Genomic DNA, 25319 nt, shown 5'->3' on the forward strand with positions numbered 1-25319 from the left:
TGGTGAGAAACAGTTCACTAAAAAACTGTTTCAAGTAATTTCAGAAATTACTGTATATATAGGGAATATTGGAAATGTATTAGTGAAATTGTTTTGGTTTCGAAGTTAAGCATAGTCTGGATAGTCTGAAAGGTGGTGCTGTCTGTGTCTTACATAATCCCATCTATGAGACACAGACAACATATAACTGCCCCATTTAAAGTATTTGCATTCAGTGGCGCATTACGTTTTGAAAGATGATTTAAAACAAAGAATGGCAAAAGAGGTGATAAGGCACACTCTTTTAAACACTTCTAAGCATCCTTATGGTTCGATAATGATCCTATCACCATGACAACACTCTTCCTCTGCGCTGTCTCCATAACAATCTGCTGTATGGGTTTGAAAAGCCAAGTGTTTTTCCATTACACCACTGCACTTAAATTAATAGAAATGTAACAACTACTTTAAACACACACCTAGATGATCATTCTACACCCAATGACATGCCAAGCATGTATGGAGTGGCTATGTAAACCGCAGGAGAAAAACTACTTGAGTTGGGCTGGATGAAGCATTCGGTATCCTTGTTTGCATGAAAGGAAAAGGCTTTCTTTATTTATTTAAAGATAATTAAGCAGGCTATATTTACTGAAATGCAAGTTGTTTATAGGGACGGTCCCATTTCAAATTTTGGGAAACTCAGGACCTTTATAGAATTAGCCAGGTTGGGTGGCATTTAGGTTTGGAGGAGAGTCAGGCAAGATTCATTGATCTGTATTAAGCTTTAGTCCGTACCCCAGGTGTACTTTGTTAACTTCATCATGATTGAATACATTGAGAAAGACTTTGAGGTGAAAATTTTTTTAGTGGGGCTTGTGAAGCAATAGTCCCCACTTTAAATTATTATTATTATTATTATTATAATTATTTATTTCTTAGCAGACGCCCTTATCCAGGGCAACTTACAATTGTTACAAGAGATCACATTATTTTTTACATACTATTACCCATTTATACAGTTGGGTTTTTACTGGAGCAATCTAGATAAAGTACCTTGCTCAAGGGTACAGCAGCAGTGTCCCCACCTGGAATTGAACCCATGACCTGGTTAAGAGTCCAGAGCCCTAACCACTACGCCACACTGCTGCCCCTTAATCTTCGACATCTTCTTCTTCTTCTTATTCTTTGGCACGCTACTCCTCTTACACCATTTAAGCTAGAAACACTGTTCAAACTTTAAAACGTGTAGACCGGTCTGGAATAGTGTGCTTGTATACAACTTTTTGATATATTTTATACTTTTTAAACTATTAAGCTTTTTGTCCTTTTTTTTGTCCATCTTCATTCACTTTAATGGGACCTTTTTCAACATTCTAAAGCTCCCCATTGTATAAAAACTCCCAGACTTCCAACATTCTATTTACTGTAAACGATGTAACTTTTGACACAAATCAGCTACTTTGACCACTTTACCAACAAGTAAGACAAAAAGTTAGATCTTCCTCTGCTTCTCTACTATTGAAATCTGAAATCAAAACAGAAATAGCTTTTACCAATCAAGAGGTACACCTGTTTTAGTAACCGCATCAACTAAATTTTCTCTAACTTTTTATAAACAACTGAAATTTTGACCACTTTCCCTAAAGCAAGCCCCACAACTTTACTTGTAACCATCTAGTTTCTTTTAGTATTACAGTATGAGCTGGGATACCTCCCATTCAGTGGTACCCTAAACACAGTTAATTTACTAACAATGCTACATGACTGGGTGCAGCATTTGTTCTCTATTATACCATCAGCAAATTCCTGAGTGGTGACTGCCCAGACTGGTATAATATTCAATGTAGTTTTGTCCTTGGCAGGCCTTAGCCGTGAATATTTTTAAAGAGGAGACAATGTTCTATTCAGGGATAACAAAAGATATTTAGTAAGCAAATAGTGAACTTATCCAGCAACAAACCCCTTGCCCTGCCTTACTGCTTGCCAAGAAAAAGGAGAACATTTTGCGGTTCTATTATACTTGTGAGACAAACTGCTCATTAAATATGTTGTGCATTGCATACATTGTTACAAATGCAGTTATTTTCTTATCCAGTACATCATTTGAAAGTCTGGAGTCCTTTTTTTGTTTTGTTTTAGTAGTCGCCAATTATTTTATTATTTCCTCCCAATTTCGAATGTCTAATTATTTTTAGGCTCAGCTCACCGCTACCACCCCTGCGCTGACTTGTGAGGGGTGAAGATGAACACATGCTGTTCCCTGAAGCGTGTGCCGTCAGCCGTCCGCTTCTTTACACACTGTAGACTCACCATGCAGCCACCTCAGAGCTACAGCGTTGGAGGACAATGCAGCGCTGGGCAGCTTACAGGCAAGCCTGCAGACGCCCGGCCAGACCACAGGGGTCGCTGGTGCGCGGTGAGCCGAGGACACCAAACGACCGACCAAATCCAGGCGATCTCTTAGTAGGAGGACATGCTTCACTACATTTTTGGACAAGCCTTTGTGCTCCTCCCACCCCTCTCTCAACAGATCGAGGATGCCGCGAGGCTGTCATCCGTACAAGAGCTCGAAGGGGGAGAACCCTGTTGAGCTCTGCAGCACCTCTCTCAATGCAAAAAGGAGGTAGGGAAGAAGCGATGCCCAATGTTTTTGCTCTTGCGTTACAAAACGCCTCAGCATCTGCTTCAAGGTCTGATTAAATCGTTCCACCAAATGTCCATCTGTGGGTGATAAACAGATGTCCTGATGGGACATATTTTTTATATTTTATATACCTGCTGTAACGTATTAGACAAAAAGTTGGTTCCATGATCAGTCAAAATCTCCTTGGGGACCCCTACTCTAGCCATTATCTGTACTAGTTCTGTGGCTATTGCAGCAGCACTAGTGGACCTCAATAGAACTGCCTCCGGGTATTGCGTTGCATAACCTACCACTACTAATATATGCATATACCCGGAGTCAGAAGGTAGTAAAGGGCCCACTATGTCCATTGCAATGCGTTCAAAGGGGGTGGAAATTATTGGCAGTGGAACCAAAGTTACGGGGCGCATTCGACTTGGCGCTACTCGCTGGCAGTCTGGGCATGTGGCTACATATTTTGACACATCAGTATGAAGACCTACCCAATATAATCGAGCCAGTATCCATTCCCTTGTTTTGTTAGCTCCGAGGTGCCCCGCAAAAGGGATATCATGCACCAGCCTCGTGACTGACAAGACGGGGGAACCAATAATTGTGTTACAGGCTGTCCTGTGCCCGCGGCTAGGTTTACCTTACACAGTAATTGCCCTTTGATACTGAAGTGTGGAAATACTAGCGCCCCAGTGCCATCAACATCCTTACCTTCAATAGGTCGAACCTGCCCCCAAGCGTGCACTAGTGACGGGTCATTATGTTGGCCCCACACTATGTCCGCGCTTGAGTACCACATGTCCGGTATATTGAGAGGGGCGGGAATATCATCTGCCCTGGATGGCCCAGTAACCTCGCCCTCTTGGTCACACTGCGTTTCGACCCCCTTTGACTGACATTTGTTACCTGTGTCACGGTCTCCCACCAGACCCCAGCCTCGTCTCATTAATGCTCCCTCCCATTTTCATATCCGTCTCTCTTTATTTGTTTTTCTAGGATGAAACGGGGGGAAAATATTTCCGTTTGAAAGGGAAAAACATCACCAATTATTTCCCTTTCTTTCTTTTCTGCCACGATTACGTGTGCGGTCTAGACTGCCATTATTTGCACCAATTCTTTATAGTTTGGCCAGTCTCGGCCCAGAATAACTGTGTGTGGTAGCCTTTCCGCCACCCATGAACGGGAGGCAAGGTGGCCCATCGGGGTCGGCGGTCTGGGAGGTCTCGATCCCGGTGCTGGTGTGGGTGCTGGTGGTGGTGGTGGTGAGAGAGAGGAGGTGTGGCTCGGCCGCTCTGATGAACGGGAGCTGTAAGTAGACCGGTCCGGGCGGAGAGCAGGGAGTCCTCATAATCCTTGGCAAGCTTTACAACATCCTCCAGGGTGTCGGGGTTGTGGCGCCGTATCCACGCTTGTGTGTCGGCACCAAAACCGCTCCACTATGATTGCCTCACCCATTTGGAGGTTGGTCTTCCTGGTGGGGGTCAGCCAGTGTACCATGTGGTCACACAACTTCTGCGCGACCACCTGGGGCGTGTATCCGGGGATCTTTGCTACTCCCTGAAACGGACATGGTGTGTCTCTGATGTGATGTTCAGACGACAGAGAATTGACAGCTTTACTAGGTCGTAATTGGCGGATTCAATGTCTGTCACGGCCTGGTATGCTGCCTGAGCCTCCCCGATTAGACAGGGTCCCAGTTGGTTCGCCCAGAACTCTTTTGGGCATGATGCGGTGGTAGCCAGCCACTCGAATGCGACCAGGTATGCCTCCGGGTCATCCTCCGCCGTCATCTTTGTTGCCCGTGCCTTCGGGGCCATCATCCCAGATGCTGTTGGTGTGTGACATCATAGCCAGACCCACCCTTTCAATGAGCGCTGTGTACCTCTCCTCTCTGCGTCTCTCCTCTGCCTCCTGTCGGCAATCCAGCGCCCCCAGTAGCTCCACCAGTGTTGTGCGGTCCATAATCCCGTTCCCACTCTGACACCACGTGTGGCAAAGTGGTTTATAGTGCGCAGGTGTAGAGGTGATGCAGTGCTCCAAACAATGACAAACACAGTTCTGGTGATATGATGGTTTTTATTTATAATCCAACGGTCGAAACTGATCAACAGAAACTATAATGAAATACAGGCAGTATCCAATGCTTGATACTGCTCTGTATAAATAATGCACAGTGTAGTCCCAAATAATAACACACAGAAATACACACGCAGAGAAAACATACATGGTCAGTGCAGTAGTGCTCGTGGTGAATATACAATACAGTGTGATTTACTGCAGTGTTGTTCCCTGTGGGTGCTGACCTCTGGTGACAGCTCCGGAACGTGTTTAGCCGTCTAACAAACAAACAAGCAACAGTTAGACAAACAAAACAAAACACTCACGATACAATAACATGGGTCCTTCCGGTCTCAATACAGTCATCAAATGAAGGAACAGATTACGATTCTCTGTCCCCTTTTATGCTGTCACACATGACCCCTTGGTAAACGAGTGCATCCACCTCTCCAATCTGCGGCTGCCAAGTCGTTTCCCTTCTGGGTCAATGCGTTATTGCAACGGAGTCTAACCCCCTTCCTGGCTGGCCGATTTCCCTTGAACCCTGGGAAAGAACTGTCAGACCAGCCCATCCAGGGAACTCTGTTCACGTTGCTTAGCACCCTCAGAGGTCGGGAGGGAGATTTACAACCAAGAATCATTGTATTTCTGTCACAGGGATATACTATCGACATTTTTTTTATATTTAATTTCTTTTCTGTTTAATGTCCAATTATTTGTGTTTTGCATCCACTCTATATTGCTGTTTTGGCTTATGTCATTCTGTACCAGGTTTGCTAATTAATGTCTTCCATCTCAGTTCATAAATTGAGCTTTTCTGAAGCAGCCTCTGTGGTTACAGAAGGACATTAGTTAGTAAATGATGACCCAAGCAGAAACAACACGATTGAGTGATAGACAACATACATTACAGGATATTACAGAGGTAGGAAATGAAATATTCTGTATGTAGATTGCAGGAAGTTTCCCTGAAGAAGTGCTTTATCCCATGCAGTTTGTTATACTGTACAAAGAGCATTATATTCAGTGATGAATGCAAAATGACTGTACTAGTAAAAAAAAAAACAAAAAAAAAACATGACTTTTACATTTCTAGCCCTTTGCAGTCCATTTATTAAGTGCGTGTCAGGTGCTTCAGGTCCAATTTATTTTCACACGCGCAGTTAATTTTAGACGCACTGTTTAAAAGTATTTTTTTTCCCACAGTCAAACGGGTTTAAACGGCCCTGCATATCAACAAAGCACTCACTAGGCATCTTCAGCCCCGCCCCACCCTTTCGTTTGCTATCTCTTTCACATATGCTAAGAAATAAATAATAATAATAATAATAATAGTCGTACATACCGATCAATCATCTCCTGATCACTCATTTTATCACAAAACGCCTCAATAATGCGATCCAAGTCATTATTTTATTACTATAACATCTGAAAAAAGCTCTGCAAATGTCTGTGATATTCTCTGAGCGCTGATGCAGTATCAGCCAGCTTGTTTCCTTATGGCCGCTGTTATCTGATGCCAGGGGCAAGTATGACTATTCATGAGATACGCCCTTTTTTTTCGGCTTGTCTCGGCTCCTGTCGCTCCCACTGGCCATTGAATGGTTTTCTAGGCTTTTTCCGGAGAAAAAACGACTAGAATCCCGTTTTTTGCGGTTTTTTTATGATGTCGGACAGGGTCTGACATTGGACCGGATAGGAATAATTGCAATGTCGGACCAGGTCCGACATAGGACCGCAAAGGGCTAGACAGTGTGTTTGGGAGAGATAGAACTAGCGTAACAGCAGATGCTGTGACTTTTCTCCTGACAGTCATTATTTTGGAACCCCAGAAAAACTACTGTATAGTTCTTTTCACCTGACCTAAGATATTATCCTGACTTGAATGTGTTAACGCCTCCAACCAGAAGTTACTATTATTGCTTTAAGGCTGCAACTTTAAATATAATGTTATAAAAACACAAACAATAAAACAGAACACAAGAGTAAATAACAGTAAGGAATACATTTATTAGTCAAAGATTGAGTCATCTTCTGGTCAGTTTTACAGTTCTAATCACCTCCTGTGCTGTTGGTTATATTAACTCCAATGGTCAGAATATATGACCTACAGCACAGGAAGCAGCGGTTACGTATCAGAAAACAGCAATTTAAACTTTGTGTTGAACACATGTGCTATAATAATGTGGTTAAGTCTTGGGTCCAATTCTCTTAAGGTTAAACCAATGCCTGCATCTTCAGCTGGATTTCTGGTGAATGTAAACATACAATTTCTTTAATCCATGAAAATCTCCATAAGCATAAAATAGTTTGAACAGGACTGACTGAATAATAAAATAAAAATTGCTTAGACTTAGAATCTGCTTGCTAAAGTGTACTGGTGAGCACAGTAATTGTACGGCAGTCGACAGCAGGAACTTCCTCCGTTTCCGTAGAGGGTGAGTCTGAGCTTGAAAAATTGTGAAAACGGAAGCATGTAAAAAGTTCATACTAAAATGTACTGAAGCCTCCCTGATTTCCTCTGACTGTTCACTTTACATTTGTGTTGTTTTGTTCGAACGGCAGCTGTAGCCTCATCCCTAGAATTATGGAAAGTCTCCAATAACAAAAAAAGAACATTATGTTCTGTAAAGCTTTAATGCGGTTTCAATCTGAGCTAACCCAAATAGCGTCTGAGATGACAGCAGCTCATGCTTTATTCCAATGATATGTCCCAGATATGGGCACTTTTTCCAGTGGTGGTCTGCTTTAATGCACATCTGTTCAAATGGATTCCCTCTCCTGCCCTGCTGATGCATCCAAACTCATTTTTTATTGGCTGCCTATCAACAATTTAGCAGTCATCTGCCAGTCTGCGGACAGGGAAATTGAAATTGCTGCACAATGGTTTGGGGTTTCAGAGGCAGGGTCGGTGTGGAAGAGCAAGAGCCCTGCCTGTAAATAGTGTGGGTGTTTCTGTGTGTTTTGGTGGTGGTTGGCAGGGATGGGGTTAATTCATGTCCCTACCAAAAACATGTGAGAATGTGACTGTTCCTTAATGGAATAATTGGTATTTTTATTTAAAAACTCACTGTGATAGTGCCAGACTTGGGTGAGGGATTTTCTGTGTAATTTTTGTTTTGTTTAACCTTTTTATTTAGGCTCTTTGAGTTGTGTTTTGTTTATAATTTTGATTTAATAAAATAAATTTGGCATTTCTTCAGTCCTGAGTCTCCTTTCTGGCTCCTGACCACCATAAACACCCGGCCACTCTAACACAGTTGGTATAGGAAGAAAAAGGCAGCATATCGCTAAATTGAGGCAATAAGGTTTGCCAAACGGAAATTGTCTTTAGTAGATTACTGTATTAAATAACTACGGTACTGCTACACACCTACACATGTTACATTGCCACATGAGAACACTGGCGTTGATATGCTAACAGATGGAGTTCACATACAATTGTTAAAGTAGTTGTACTTAAGTAAGCAGAATGTTTTTCATATGGGAAAAGTTGTAAAAATGTTAAAAGAACTCAAGTGCATAATATAAAATAACTAAAGTATGTCTGCATTGCACACTATTATTTACAAATAGGATATCTACCTAGATTGTATCCTTGGATAACCATGGATATGTAAAAGTGTGTAAAAGGCTCTAAATAAAATAAGTAAATGAATTAGCCATGCCTTATCCCTTCACACTGATGAAGCACAAACGTTTCAGCTCGTACTGTGATTCAGCACACTGATGAAGCACAAACGTTTCAGCTCGTACTGTGATTCAGCACACTGATGAAGCACAAACATTTCAACTCGTACTGTGATTCAGCACACTGATGAAGCACAAACGTTTCAGCGAATACTGTGATTCAGCACACTGATGAAGCACAAACATTTCAGCTCGTACTGTGATTCAGCACACTGATGAAGCACAAACGTTTCAGCTCGTACTGTGATTCAGCACACTGATGAAGCACAAACGTTTCAGCTCGTACTGTGATTCAGCACACTGATGAAGCACAAATGTTTCAGCTCGTACTGTGATTCAGCACACTGATGAAACACAAACGTTTCAGCTCGTACTGTGATTCAGCACACTGATGAAACACAAACGTTTCAGCGAGTACAGTGATTCAGCACACTGATGAAGCACAAATGTTTCAGCTCGTACTGTGATTCAGCACACTGATGAAGCACAAATGTTTCAGCTCGTACTGTGATTCAGCACACTGATGAAACACAAACGTTTCAGCGAGTACTGTGATTCAGCACACTGATGAAACACAAACGTTTCAGCTCGTACTGTGATTCAGCACACTGATGAAACACAAACGTTTCAGCGAGTACAGTGATTCAGCACACTGATGAAGCACAAATGTTTCAGCTCGTACTGTGATTCAGCACACTGATGAAGCACAAACGTTTCAGCTCGTACTGTGATTCAGCACACTGATGAAACACAAACGTTTCAGCGAGTACTGTGATTCAGCACACTGATGAAGCACAAACGTTTCAGCTCGCAGCACACTGATGAAGCCACTCACTGAAAGTACTCTACTTGACTTCATATCTCATAAGTTTGACATTATATACCAAAAAGCTCTCTCCTCTCCTCAGTGCTAGTACATGAAGGAATGTTCTGTTTGTGTGACCTACTTGGACCCCTTCCAGCAGTCTGTGAGAAGCACTTTTCTCCAGCTATGTCTCATAATTATTTATGGCACAGTCTATAAAACCAGGGAGCGTCCTGTTTTTAGAAAGAAACAGATGGTTGGCAATCCTTTGTGACGCTTCATAGAATTAGAAATAGCTATACACTGTACTGTAGTATACATGTATATACAATATATTAATATCTGTTCAATTGCAGCCAAAGTGTGAGCCTCTTTTGATCTTGGCAAAGGAAGGTAGTGCATTAGTTTATCTGAAATGTGTCAGTGCTCAGCAATAAATCAATTGAAGGAAGCATAACAATGACATGAAAGGCGGTAGATTTAATACTTTGCAATTCAATGTACTGAGATTGATAAAGATATGATTGAAACCAACTAATCACATCTCTATAAAATCTAAAACTAATTTGTTTGAAACTATTATGAACAACAATACCAGAGCCTCATGTGTTAATACATTAATAGAAATGTAAAATGTAAGGGTACAAATGAACATGATTGTAAGATACTGCAGCTTTTTATATTGTATATTGCAGACACTTTAACATCAGCTTGGCTTCTACTTTTAAGATAATTTTGTTGACTCAAAGTTCTCCAAAAGGAATAGGAATCTCCTAAATAAGATACTGTTACATGCCCCACATGCCCCTCTGCTGTAAAGTTAAACTGTAATTAAGTCAATCTATTTAATATTTTTGCTCTACATATGAGATCAAGTAAATGAGGACTGGAACCTGAATTAGATCAAGCTAATTAGAAAGCTAACAGCCAGCCAGTGAGATTTATGACACTAGTTATGTAGTACTTATAATGTACCAGTGCCAGTGATTATATCTCTGCATTGCTGATAGCTTGGGTTACATTGTCAAGAGAATATGTATGATGTAGCACGCACATATCACATGATCACACGCTACAGGAACTGCACGGCCACAATATGATATGTCAAAAAAGAGAACTCCAAAATCCATACTGTATGTTCATGAGAATTCTTGTTAATGACTAAACCTTGCTTTCCAGTAATAAAAAGGCTGTAACAAGCAATTCTTTCTTGACAACTGAAGACTGCTGAGAAGTAGACTTGGCTAAAAAAGCTTCTTTGACCAAATAAAAGTAAGCATATACCAGGTGGCTTGACGTTTAGATAGTGCTTCATAAAATTCAGTGTGGGGTTTTCTCCTTTTAGACAACTTTTCAAATGTTGCCATTTGAAGGTAACTACTGAACAGTTTGTAGAAGGGGCTTTATATTTTCATTGTGCAGATACTATAAATAAATGATTTGTTCAGATGTGGATCTTATCAACTTGCTGCAAGAGTTAACAAGATCCAGACAGTTACAATACCTGTTAACCTATTGCATATTTACTACCAGTATATTACTACTGCATATATTTTGTTTATCATTTAATCAAAATGATCTGGGTTTTAGTCGTATTTTCAGGATCATCATTGCTGATGATACCCAGCAATAGGAGCCTTCTGAAAGCCCAACTCATTTTGGGTAACGATATTGAAAGATATTTTTGGGAGATACACTATATTTCTTCCATTTTTGTTTTATCCAAATTAAAGACATCTGAGTAACTATATCATTTTGAGAAAGCTATTAAACCCAAAATGTGAAGAATTTACAGAGTTGTAGATATCTGAAGGACAGGATGTTTTTTCTTTTTTTTTTTCTAACCAAAATTAGGCAGGTTACACTTGTGATTGCTGTTTAGTGCCATGTTCTTCAACACAATCTGAAATATTTGTGTAAACCAAGTTTAAGAGTTGAACATGCATTTAACTTAGAGGTCGGTACAGGTACCCGAAAACCTGGGTACCCGTCGGGTTTTAAATTACCCGACGCTACCTTGTTCTCTTTTTACTATCCGGGTATTGATGTATTAATTTGAGAATTTAAATACAATGTAGAAAATATGACAATACAGTTGTAAGTGCGGGTCTCTGGCCGGCGTAATATTAACAACATTAAAACAAGCTTTGCATTAATTAAGCCTTTTCGTAACTGACAGGATATCAATGTTTTACAGAAAACAATAAGACACAGCGAGCGGCAAGCACACCTCAATGATAATAACTGCGGCAGCTGAGGCCAAAAGAGGTATATGAAGAAATATTGCCAGTGATGCTAAACATAATTTTAAAAAATTCTTCCAATATTATAAAAGTAAAAGAGGTTAAGGTATTAAGGGATGACTAAGATAACGAGGTGTATGAGGAATGCAAAATATCTGATGTATTAAACAAATATTTTTTGAATGTTTTTATGAGAGAGGATACAAATAATATGCTGCCGGGGCTGCCCGTTTGAGCAAACACAGGTCTTGAAGATGTCAGCATCAGTGGAGGTATTAAATAAGCTACAGGAGCTAAAAAATAACAAAATCACCAGGTCCAGATAAGATTTATCCAAGGGTGCTTAAGTAAACAAGGGTAGAAATTATTAGACCACTGGCTACTGTCATGAGTAGTTCTATAGAAACAGCTGAGTTCCCTGAAGACTGGAAGCTTGCAAGTATTGTGCCATTATTATACCAGGTAATTATAGACCTATTAGTTTAACTTTCGTAACATGCAAAATGATGGAAGCAATATTAAGAGGTAAGCTTAATTATATAGCAACAATATTATAGGGGCTAGCCAGCACGGGTTCAGAAAAGGGAGATCTTGCTTAACTAACCTACTTGACTTCTGAGGATGTTACAGATAATGTAGATGATGACAACACACAAAAGGTTGTAAATGATAACTCCAGTGTTAATCAAGAAATCGGTATGGAGCATTGTGTTTGCATTTTCAAGCGGTCGGTTTTAATTAACGAAATAGTAGTAGATAACTCACCTTGAAACAGAAATGTAACAGACCACAACTGTGATGACGACGATACAGAGAGAGAGAGAATGTACAAGACTAGGGTTAATTTCTTACAGGCTACCTAGGTGATTCAATATTTGTAGTTATAAAAATATTTGATCCTTTTCTACACTTGTGGTTATGAATGAGATTTATTCATTTGTTGTTTTAACCATTTGTATCCTTGTATTGCTAAAATGATATACCGTTATTTGCACCCAGTGTAATGTTACTACCAATAAATTATCAATGCAATTGTAGTCTATTTGAATTCTGCAAATGTACATTATATGACAGCTGACCTCTACTGTAGATTTTATTTGAATTATACAACTGAAATCTTGGTATAGAAAATGGCATATTAGATATTACAATAAAGTTTCCTTAGGTGATTGCAGATTTGCAATGTGTCCTTGGCTTTCAACACTTGTGTCTAATCCACACAAGAACGAAGAACAGGCCTACAAGGTCACACAGATCTACTAGGAATGAGATTGAGATCATTGACATGGATTTTGCCTCAATGTATTTGTAATGTTGTCAGACTCCTCCCGCACTTTATGTACAATGTACACTTTCACCTTCACACATTTGTATGCACATGTTCTTATAATACTGTAAGTGTTCGGTGGCTACTTCTAATCATGTTGAGTTTATTTATAAACAAAATTGTGCTGTACTGGGTTAGGCCAAGAGTTCTATCATATCATTTTCTATCATTTTAAAAGCTTAATAAATATATAATAAAGTGTTACACCAGCGGTGGCCAATACGTGGATCGCGCAAAAGATTTTCGGTGGATCTCAGGACAAATCAGAACAAGCACTAGCATATAAGCATGCAACAGTTTTTGTTTCGGCTGATGGGCAGAGCCTTCTGTGTCGTCCAGAAGCACAGATGAAAATATCCCAACAGTTTCTGCATATGAGACTAACAAAATGCTTGTGCAAACGTACATTTTGTATGCAACTAGAAATTCCTAAAGGTTGACTATAAACAATAAACATGATTTATTTTTTCAGCTGAAAAGTATAAAACAAAACAAAAAAAAAAAAAAACATCACAGTCGGATCTAAACTCTTAGCTTAATCGTAATGTACTCTGGGAATGTAGTTTATTGGTGTCCACTGCCCACTGTTAATAACACATTAAAAACTACAAATCCCATACCCATCCAATTTGACTGATTTATCAGTGCGATGGCTACTCGTTTCCAGACAGTTTGTCAAACCAAGATGAGGAAAATAACAAATTCATATATGTCAGCATCTTTACAAGAAATGAGCAATGCAGGAAGTTAATTACAGCGTGTTCATAGTTGTAAAATACACGTGGCTAAAAGATTTCCCCTGGCTTAAGTTTGACAATGTTAAAAAGATCCATGTTTTGCACGTTTTATCAGGATGCAGGGGAACTTATGGCAGGCAAGACTGCATTTATAACAGGGAGCCAGAAGTTCAAACATGAAAATATATTAAACACAGTGCTTCAAAATGGAATGCAATGTGCGGAGAGGCAGACCATCCCGCTACCATACAGGCTACAGGCTGTTAAAAAAAAAAAAAAAAGTTGTCCATTTTAATTTTGTTGATGCAAAAGTATATGTAAATAAGGTAGATATTCAACAATACATTTGAGCAAAAATTGTATTATTATTATCATTATTTATTTTGTGTGTGTGTGTGTGTGCCCATAAATTTTTATTTATTCTATTTATTATTTTTTAGTCTATTTATCATTTTTTTAACTTGTGCCTAAAAAAGTTAGCGTAGAGCGTTTGTTACGTTTTTGTTGTTGTGGTTGTGGTTTTGTTTTATTATTGCTATCTTATGTATTGGACACTATTACATAAAATCCCGCTAATAATTGTTGGTCATAGCTTACTGGTGGATCGCGGAGCCCGTTGAGATCCACCAAAATGGATTGCAGTGTTTGGTGTATTGGCCACCACTGTGTTACACACATGTAATACATGTATAATATAACTAACAACTACAAACACAAATGGCACTTCAAACATATTTATTTATAGCCTACAATCATACATGCTAAAATACAGACAAATTTAGATGTCAACATAATAAAATAAATTCCAACCAATATACATAGATGGCTTACTGTATTTTTCTTTCTTTTTAACTAAAAAAAAGATCGCAAAATGCACATTAAAAGAGTTGTATATAGTAAGCGGTGGCAAAATATCCCCCCAAATGAAGGTAAATGACTATTGGGGTTTAATTATTATTTATTTATTCATTTTTCTTAATTCATGCCGTCCGATTTTTACCCACACGCCAGATAATCGTAAATCAGCATTGTATATGTGAAGTGTTCTACATAAATGTACATTCTGCATGACAAAATGCACAATTTTAAATGAAGTTTACAAAATTATACACAAAATAGATTTTCCCATTATTTTTTATTTCCATTTGGCTTCAGCTTGCTGGTGGAAGAGCCGTCTCTGTGTATGCTAGTGGTTTTCATAACTGCAAATTATGCTTCCATTCATTTTTCTTGATCTCGTTATCATGCATTTTGATTAACAAGTTCCCCTTATCTAGTCGTTGAGACAGGAAGTGATGTACGTAACCTGCGACAATTAGCTTTTTAAGGAGAAATGTGCTTATTAACGACCTCATCGACTTAATTTCAAAGCATTAACAGATTGATTAATTAACACATTTTGTTTGAAAATCACTTGCTACTAAAGCTCTCGTTACTATACCACTATGTTTTTTTGAAAATCCTGCCCCATGTATCTTGATTTTCAAAAAGCCTTTGACAAAGTCCCACACAAAACACTTATACAGTGCCTTGAAATAGTCTTCACACCCTTGAACATTTTTCACATTCTATTCCCCAAAAAAATACAATTCAAAATGCATTAAAGTAGGAGTTTGTTTCACTGATCTACACAACATCATCTACACTTTCAACGTGAAAGAACAATTATAGAAATATTCAAAAAGTAATTAAAAATAAAAAAACAAAAAGTCTTGATTGCATAAGTCTTCACACCCTTTGTCATAGCAAATCCAAATTAGCTCAGGTACAACAAATTGCCTTAACAAGGCACATAATAAGTTAAATAGAGCCCACCTGTGTCCAATCACAGTAGATCAACTGATTCGAATACTGCTGGATGAAGAATCAAGCTGTTTCTGTTGTATGAAGTGAATTTGAAGCAAATGGCAAAACATGCCGAACAAGGAGATGCCAAAAGAACTCTGGGATAAAGTTATTGAAAGGTACAGATTGGGGGAAGGCTATAAGAAACTTTCAATGTCTTTGAATATCCCTTGGGGCACTGTCAGGTCCATCATTGTAAAGTGGAAACAGTTTGGCACCACCAAGACACTGCCTCGATCAGGCCGTCCCTCCAAAGTCAGTAGCCGTGGCTGAAGGAAACTGCTGAGGGAGGTCACTGTGAGGCCTAAGATTACTTTAAAAGAACTACAGAGGTCTCTGGCTGAGATTGGGGAAAATGTTGACTGTTCAACAATTTCAAGAGTACTCCACAAACATGGCATGTATGGGAGGGTGGCAAGAAGGAAGCCACTGCTGAAAAAAAGCCATATGATGTGCCGCATAGCTTTTGCAAAGAAACACTTAGGGGACACTGCACGCATGTGGGAGAAGGTTTTGTGGTCTGATGAGACCAAAGTGGAACTTTTTGGTCTCAATGCTAAGCGATATGTGTGGCGTAAACCAAACACAGCACGTCACCCTGCTAACACCATCCCTACAGTAAAGCATGGTGGTGGCAGCATTATGTTTTGGGGATGCTTTGCAGCAACGGGGACAGGGAGGCTTGTGAAGATCGAGGGAAAGATGGATGGTGCAAAGTACAGGCAGATCCTGGAGGAAAACCTGTTCCAGTCTGCCAGAGACCTGGGACTGGGGAGAAGATTCACCTTTCAGCAGGACAATGATCCTAAGCACAAAGCAAAAGCAACAATGGAGTGGTGCAGCAAGAAGAAAGTGAATGTCCTCGAGTGGCCTAGTCAAAACTCAGACCTGAATCCTATAGAAAATCTGTGGCAAGATTTGAAGACTGCAGTCCACAGACGATCCCAGCCAACTTGAAAGAGCTTGAGCTATTCTGCCAAGAAGAATGGGCAAAAACTGCACCATCCCGCTGTGCTAAGTTGGTAGACACTTATCCAAAATGACTCATGGCTGTTATTGCTGCAAAAGGGGCTTGCACCAAGTATTGACTCAAGGGGTGTGAAGACTTATGCAATCAATAGTTTTTGCTTTTTTATTTTTAATTACTTTTTAAATATTTCTATAATTGTTCTTTCACATTGAAAGTGTAGATGATGTTGTGTAGATCAGTGAAACAAACTCCTAATTTAATGCATTTTGAATAGTATTTTTTAGGCAGTAGAATGTGAAAAATGTTCAAGGGTGTGAAGACTTTTTCAAGGCACTGTATGTAAATTCAAATCAGCATGAATACTGGGAAGACATGTAATTGTATACAGAACTGATTAAAAAACAGAAAGCAGAGAGTAATTGTGAGCGGTGTACAATCGGATTGGGGGGGGATGTATTATTGGGGTACCACACGTGTCTGTACTTGGACCCTAACTGTTCCTCATTTATATAAATACCATGGACCAAGATACACATTGCAAGATTGTTCAATTTGCAAGTGATATCAAACTTTGGGGAGTAGTGGACTCTGAATCCACAGCCGTGCTAATTCAAAGTGATTCGGACCTTCTCTGTAACTAGGTAAACTTGTGGCAAATTAATTTTAATGTTAAGAAATGTAAAGTATTGCATATTGGGTGTATAATCCATGTTATAAGTATGTAATGAACAGGATGGAAATACGGGACGAGGACTTTGAAAAGGATCTCAGGGTTATAGTGGAGTCATCTTTAAAATCTGGCCAATAGGGTGAGGCAAATAGAATGTTTAGCTATATTGCAAGAAACATGGAATACAAATCTAGAGAGGTTATGCTAAGATTATACAATGCCCTAGTTAGACCCCACCTAGATTACTGTGTGCAGTTTTGGTCACTATAAAAAATATATAACTCTCACTCAAGAAGGTACAGAGAAGGGGAAGTAGGCTGATCCCAGGACTTAATGACATGAGCTATGTGGACAGGTTAAAATAATTACATCTCTTAAGTTTAGAAAAAAGAAACGAAAGAGAGGTCTTGATTGCCTTCTTTAAAATCACAAATGGTATAAATAAAGTTAACTCAAGACACTACTTTGAATTTATCACAGAGAAGAACCAGAGGGTATAAGTGGAAGCTTAGCGATTCTTTACACAGTTATAAATGCATATACCAGCCTACCAGGTGGATCAGGATCAAAAACACTGGGAACATTTAAAAAAGGCAAGATTCTGTGTTTTTACATTAGTTCCCCCCAGTAGAGGAAGATGGTGTGCTAACAAAGGACGAGTATTGATGGGCTGAATGGCCTTTTCCCGTTCCCAAACATTTCTTATGTTCTAAATAAGTTTCATGCATATCAAAAAAAAAAAAAAAAAAAATTAATTGCCTCAATTTCATCATGCTCTTTCAGGGAGTTAAATTATTATTATTTATTTCTTAGCAGACGCCCTTATCCAGGGCGAGTTACAATTGTTATAAGATATCACATTATTTTTACGTACAATTACATTATTTTTTACACATTATTTTTACATACAATTACCCATTTATACAGTTGGGTTTTTACTGGAGCAATTTAAGTAAAGTACCTTGCACAAGGGTACAGCAGCAGTGTCCCCCACATGGGATTGAACCCACAATCCTCTGGTCAAGAGTCCAGAGCCCAAACCAATTCTCAACACTGCTGCCCCAAAAAGAACTACAAATGTAGTCGTATCCAGGAAATATCACCAGCTGCAACTGCTGTCCTAATCTGCCCACCTTTCATATCACAGGCTTGCAACTCTGGACCAATCAAGTGACTTTATGTAGAAAATCCTATCCTACTGTATATTGCTATAATGTAAAATAACTTATCCCAATCATAATTATATATTAAGGGGTTTTCATTACACATTAGAGACAGGTGTTCAAGACAGGTGTTTTCCATAGACTGGTTATTGGTTATTTTGAGTAATAAAATGATACGGGTACCATTGCAAGTTTTAGACATACTTGACCCAAACTCTAGTAACGTGTAAAAAAAACACTTCAGCAGATGCTGTGGTGAATCTTAGTAATACTTACCATTGTTGAAGGATCGGAAATGTCCTACAAATTTAATATATTCATATGTTGGAGGTTCCTTTGGGTCTAGATTTCCAAGCAGGAGGTGACAACAGAACTCCAAGCCATTTTCAGCTGCAAAAACACAAACAATCAGATTTTACTTAGAGAACAGGGCGGTTAATGGCCAAGCAGGATACAGCAGGAGCTACATGCTTTTGCACACTTTTATTGTTAATTAAACAAACAAAATAATTAATAAAAATACAGTCGGCCTTTAGACTTTAAACATGGGAAGACACAGCTTTCCCTCGTAAAAATACATTTTACCTAAGCTGGATCAATGTTGGCCCAGATTCTCATTAAACCTGTTACTACAGTATACCGCCACTAACTACTCTTTCTGCAGTCTTTTATCTACATTCTCACATGGTTGAAATGGGAAGCCAGAAATAATTTTACATGCTAAACTATAAATATTAGGTTATTATCATAACCCTGGTTCCCTAAAATTGAAATGTAATCATTACCAAATGTGTATTTACCTCCTAAAGACCCTAATCCTTAAAATTGTATACCAAAGCTGCTCTTCGAGCCTGTGATGCAGTTATGGCCACGCCCTTGAGGGCACAAAAGGACTGCGTTCACAGATCTCAGTGTCATTTTTCCTTCAAGTCTGCTGCAATCATGGATGCAGCGACTTTGAAGTTTAATGGTTACATTTCTATTTCAGGGAACCAGGGTTATAACAATAACCTAACATTCCCTTTCAAGTACGAAATGTAACCATTACCGAATGGGTGAGTGTACCACAGCCGTCGCAAGGGCAAGATTGCAGAACTACCGGAATGCTACAAGGCAAAGCCGAAGGTTGCTGTGAACGTTACCATTCGGAACCCCAGTGACAAGTAGCTAGGGTGAAAAAATTGAGGGAGAGTTTCACCTCTATGCCTGTGTTGTAAGGGTTGACTGGGAAGCCACCTTTAACACTCTAGTTCCAAAACTGGGGTTTTGAGGATCCATGACATTCAGTCTGTAGAACCTAGTGAAGGTTTGGGGAGTAGCCCACACCACTACACTGCATATGTCCTTGATGCACCCTAGAATAAAGCCGACGGAGTTGCCATGCCCCTGGTGGAATGGGCAGTGAGCTTTTCTGGAGGGGGCAAGTTGGCTGGCTCAGGCAAGTTGGCTGGCAGCTGACTATGTCTGCTATCCACTTGGACAGTCGCTGCTTAGACAGGGCTTGACCATGAGACTGCCTCATAGCAGACAAAAATTGTTTGGACTTCCTCCAACTTTTTGACCTGTCAGCATAGTACACCAGGGCCTGAACTGGGCAGAGTGTATGGGGCTGTCGTTCTCTGTCAGACTGGAAAGGAGGTGGATGGAAAGCCTCCAGTTCCAAAGACTGGTTGACATGGCATGCTGAGATTGTCTTTGGCAAAAAGGCAGGATTGGTACAGAGTGTGACCTTCGTCCTGACCTCTGTAAAAATTAAGCAGGCTTTCGCTATAGAGAATGCTTGCATCTCACTCACCTGCTTCGTGGAGGTGATACCAAGCAAGAAAGCCAATTAAAATTATAACAATTTCAGCTCTGCTGAATACAGAGGCTCAAATAGAGGTTTCATAAGTGCATTAACCCTTCGCGGTCCTATCAGACATTACAATTTTTCCTTTCCGGTTCCGATGTCGGACCCGACATCATCAAAAAGACATCAAGCACAGGTCCCTAGTTTCTCCGGAAAAAAACAGGAAAAGCTTTCAATGGCCGAGTGAGGCCGATAGAAGCCGAAAAAAAATCGGAGGCGGATCTGAGCAATACACATAGTCCCTTCACCACAGACATAAGCAAACAAGATAGCTGTTTCCGCATCCAGCGCTCAAAGAATATCGCAGACATTTGCCAAGCTTTTTGAGATGTTATAGTAATAAAATAATGACTTGGATAGCGTTATAGTTTGGTGATAAAACGAGTGATCAGGAGATGATTTATCAGTATGCACTACTTTGAAGAGATATGTGATAAATACAGTGAACAAGGAGTGGGGCAGGGCTGGAGATGCAGTACTGAGTGTCCTCTTGATATGCAGTGCCTTTTAAACCTGTTTTACTGTGAATAAAATTTCTTTTAAACAGCATGTCTAAAATAAACTGCACGTGTGAAAATAAATTGGACCTGACACGCCCGACAGGCGCTGAATAAATGGACCGAAAAGGGTTAAGCACCATGTTTAGCCTCCAGCGAGGAAAAATGTCCTTCATAGGCGGCCGAAGATGCAGAGCCCCTTTTAAAAAATTACCCACCAGGAAGTGAGCTCCTGGGGAGACCGAATTAGTCTTAACATGGCAACCTGAAATGGCTGCCAGATAGACCTTTAAATGTGGAGAGGGATTCCCCTTGTCAAATAGGTCCTGCAAAAATTGCAGTATTACTGCCATGGGACAAGTAATGGGTTTGAACCCACGTGGCAGACACCACATCTGAAAGATGCCCCACTTGTACCCGCCCCACGCTGGCATTTTGTAGGGTGTCAATAACCCTATTGGACAGACCCAGATGGCTCAAATGCAGCCGTTCTGGGGCCAGACCCAGAGCTGCAGGCTCGATGGGTCGGATGCCATAAGTTCCCCCGTGCCTGACTGAGCAGGTCGCGGTGCGTCGGCAGTCTCCATAGCTGGCCGCTCAGGAGTTGCATCAAGTTTGAAAACCAGAGTCTCCTGGGCCAAAATGGGGCTACTAGGAGCACCTTGGCCCAGTTCTACCTGATTTTCTCCAGACACAGTGTGAGGAAGGCGAGCGGTGGGAAAGTGTACAACAGATGCCTTGGCCACTGATGTGCCAAGGTATCTATTCCCAGCGGGTCCCTGAACTGGAGGGGACAGTGGGTTGATTCCTAGGAGGCAAAGAGGTCTAACTCTGCTCTCCCGAACCTCTCCCAGATGAGGCTCACCACCTCGAGGTGAAGCCTCCACTGAGCTGCTGGGGGCTCTCCTTGAGGTTGATGTACGTCACCACTGTTGTGTTGTCTGTACGGACAAGCACGTCTCCCTCGAACCTCCTGCAAACAATTCTGAAAGGCCAGGTAAACTGCCTGCAGCTCTAAAACATTAATGTGGAGACTTTTGAGTTAAAATAGTATTGTATAGGGTGGATACATATTTCCAATTCCTTGAACTTCAGTAACAGTATTAAATTAACCTAAATATTTATTAAATTCAGCAATTCCATCCACTGTCCATAAATGACAGCACAGCCTCTGTGACTTCTGTGAAAGCACTGCTACAACATGCATTTAGTTTTACCAGACCTATCTGGTGAGCGTATCTGAGTCAACCCAAACCTAAAGCTAGCCAGGCCCAACAGAGCCAGAGGTCTTTATAAAACAGCAATCAAATTAGCTTAATCTAGAGCCAGGGGGGAGGAACCTGTGGCAGCAGATTAAACAATATCACTGTCGCCAAGGCCACCATGGGCTGGCTAATGAAACTGATATGGAAGTCAGCATATTTGATAGCCTTGTTTCTCTGCCATGCAAGAGACAGGAGCATCTAAGCATGAGAGGGAAATGGAACAGATCAAATGGATAAATAAAAAGCACTCCTGAAAGCTTACATTTCCATAGCCACTAGGGTTTTCCTCAGTATCCTACCAATCATAGGTGGATCATCAGTTTGAGGAGTTCAATATCAAGTCTAAACACCAAACTAAAATGAGGTTACTTTAATGGCCTTATCCAGAGCTGTATATAAGTGTACCCAATTTAAGTGAGAATGGACAAAAGTATCAGAGAAAGATGTTGGCTCCCACACAGATCCTACTGGATGCCATGTTTCTAAGAGTTTTAAAATCCCTTAGAAACAACCTGTTTACCTTATAATGCAAATATAAAAAATAAAAGCTTAAACATTAGCCAACCTCTCATTAAAACAACAACTTTCTATTTATGATGTCGTGGTAATTGTTTCATTCGCTTTTTTCTTTGTCTCAGTGAAACCACAACATTACAGTTTGAGGATAAACACTCATTTCCAGTCCCTGTTCATTTGCTGCGTAGCAACCCCAGGATCCCATATTTACCCTAGAGTACTTGTGTCAGGCAGGCCTATTTCAGGGTTTTTTTTTTTGTTCTGTTTTGCTTCCACAACTGGCAGGGATCTTGCAGCAAATTGATATTGCTGCATTTCCACATGTGGAGGGACATGATGCTGTAAACCCTCCCTACATGACCCCTCTCTTTCCCTTAGCTGTCACCATGTTCTAGGAGCACTGTGATTTAGACCTTAGCGCTTTTCCATTTCGAAGTCCAGTGAATGATGCAGAAGCATTTTCACTGGCCACTCTCGAGGGGGCTGAACCAGCCCAGTTACACTTACAGAATCAGTCTACTTGGACGTGTGCTGAACCAGCAATGTGACACGTACAGAATCAGTCTCCTGGGACATGTGCTGAACCAGCCATGTAACATGTACAGAATCAGTCTCCTGGGACGTGTGCTGAACCAGCCATGTAACACGTACAGAATCAGTCTCCTCGACGACCCTCTGGAGCACAGAAGTCATATTTTATGTACTGTTCTATATTCTTCAAAACTTCTAACAATTAATGTTCAGAATCATAACCCAAAACTTACAGTTAAGGTAGTTTGCAGAGGTGGGATGTTTCACTAACAAATGTGAGGATAACAGTTTGTAAACTTCTGAAAGTTCTTGTTCTGGGAGGAAATGTAATAAGTTCTGATCCATAACATCGGACTAGAAAGAAGGAAAAACACAGGTTGTCGCATGTCATACATCCTTGCATCATTTCAGATACGGTAACAATTTTATTCAGTAACTAAATTCCAATGATGAAATGTACTTTATGAAAACAAAACACACGGGTCTATTTTAATGACCTAACCAGTAGCAACTCTGAATCACACTGCTCTTTAAAGTGATTGTAGCTAACAAGTCATGCACATAAATTCGCTACATTTTTTTCATTTTTTAAAGAAATCTTTGTTTGTAAGCCAATGTCTTGCACTCCCTGGGTCATTTCACCTGGAGAGTGACCCAAATGACTGACATGCTTTGCAGCTACTAAGATGCCTTGACCCCAAAGACACTGCTGGGGTGAAATGACCAAGGAAGACTTCCTGAAAGGCAAGTATTAAATGTTTTAAAATGAAAATACATGCTTGCTATAACATGTTTGTTTTTTCTTTTAAAACTGCACATTTGAGACCGATATATTGAATGATAGTGCATGACAGGTAAGATTTACGGAATCATTTTGTTAGCTACAAACAGTTTAACTTATTAGTCTTGTTGGTTTTCAATATGTCTGTCAAGATGGGAAGCAGCTTGTTGGTTAATAATAGAATGGAAGGTCCTGAAGGAGTCGGGACATTAAACAAGGAAGTTGAAAGCAAGGCTTGCAAGCAGTGATTTTCTTTAACAGTGTAGTGCCAGATATCACATTTTTAAATGAAAATACAAGCATGCTATAACATCAGTTTCATTCAAAACTGCACATTTGAGACCTAATGGAAGTGCATACCAGGTAAGATTTATGGAATTATTTTGTCAGCTGCAACCACTTAAACATCAAGGATCTTCACTGTTTAGATCATTAAAGTAGACCCCACAATATTGAATATCATTTTAAATCTGGCAGCACAGATAAATATGTGCACTGATACCTGGTATTTGAATATTTAACAAACATGTAATATGAATCAGAATCCATGTTATAAATCTATTAAAAGACGCACTCACCGGTAAATGTCCTAGCAGAGGAGTAATACTGTCAGAAACATAAATAACATTTCCATCTGTAGTTACTGCAATGAGAAAGCCGTCTAATGCCTGAAATACAAATTAGCAAAAATCCTTAGCGGAGAACAGTACAAGAGGGAAATACAATTAATAAACATATACAAGTACATTTTCATGTACAATCTTAGATGTAACACTCCCTCAGATTATCATTCAGTATAGAAAACACCACTGGTTTTCAACCTTGGTCCTCAAGTACCCCGAGAAGTCCAGATTTTTGTTTCAACCTTGTTTTAACTAAAGACTGTTTAACACACCTAGTTTTCCAGTGCACATAATAAGACACTGCCAGACAGCCACTGGGACTGTAAATAGTGTATAGCTACAGTGGTGCTTTTACACTTACAACTCTGACATAAGTCACCTTAGAGTTGATTAGATTAAAAGACTCTTGGGCCACCCATTAACCCCTGTGCCGGGCTCTTAGCCTCTTTAGAGCCTGTATGCCCACACGTAGCCAGGGCTGGATTAACCTATATGCAAATTACGCTATAACGTAGGGCCCCCAGCAGAACTGCGGCCTCCGCGAGGTCGCCATTTGTTTGGGACATTTTACAATAACTGCATGCGTGCGGATGGGTCCACACACATAGAAGGAGAGAGGTGCACAGAAGCTTGCTTTTGGTTAATTTTGTTCTTTTATGACGGCTAGGCATTTCTTTCTCAATTACAGCATATCTGCACATCAGTCTGCAGGATAAAATGCATGAATCAGGCTCAGTTTACGTATTAATTTACTTCAGTTTTAGGGCCAATTCAAAAACCTGTCCTGTCTCAAATGTGCACAGTATGCCTCTTTTAAATTTTAGGAAAAAAGGCCAGTAAAGGTAAATGTGTACAATATGGGAGACTGAAGGAATTTTTTTATTTATTGTATATTTATTTATTGCATTTATATAGAGCTTTTTATACAAAAGTATTGCGAAGCACTGTACAGTACATAGCAGAAAAAAAGAAGAAACCACAATACAGTTGTATAGCATGTCACACATAGAACTGCCTAATCAGACCCTTTAAATAACATATTTAAGTAACAGTATACACATAATACATAATACAGCAATTTTAAAGTTACATTAAAACGCACTAAGATAAGAAAGCCATTTTATAAAAGTGA

At 39.9% G+C, this 25319-nt stretch overlaps 1 protein-coding gene across 5 annotated transcripts in view; it reads right to left on the reverse strand.

The window, feature by feature from the left end:
- The window catches only part of LOC117407107 (neuronal PAS domain-containing protein 2-like), a 91089-nt gene that overhangs the window by 34063 nt on the left and 31707 nt on the right, over window positions 1-25319 (reverse strand). For all 5 annotated transcript variants that reach the window (XM_059028799.1, XM_059028796.1, XM_059028795.1 and 2 more), the window contains exons 5-7: window positions 24143-24232; window positions 23017-23137; window positions 18402-18515 (exon numbers count right to left, since the gene is read on the reverse strand). In XM_059028799.1, coding sequence (XP_058884782.1) covers window positions 18402-18515; window positions 23017-23137; window positions 24143-24232 — 325 coding nt within the window. The remainder of the gene's footprint in view (window positions 1-18401; window positions 18516-23016; window positions 23138-24142; window positions 24233-25319) is intronic.

The sequence above is a fragment of the Acipenser ruthenus genome, chromosome 8, assembly GCF_902713425.1.
Source record: "Acipenser ruthenus chromosome 8, fAciRut3.2 maternal haplotype, whole genome shotgun sequence".
Classification (NCBI taxonomy): domain Eukaryota; kingdom Metazoa; phylum Chordata; class Actinopteri; order Acipenseriformes; family Acipenseridae; genus Acipenser; species Acipenser ruthenus.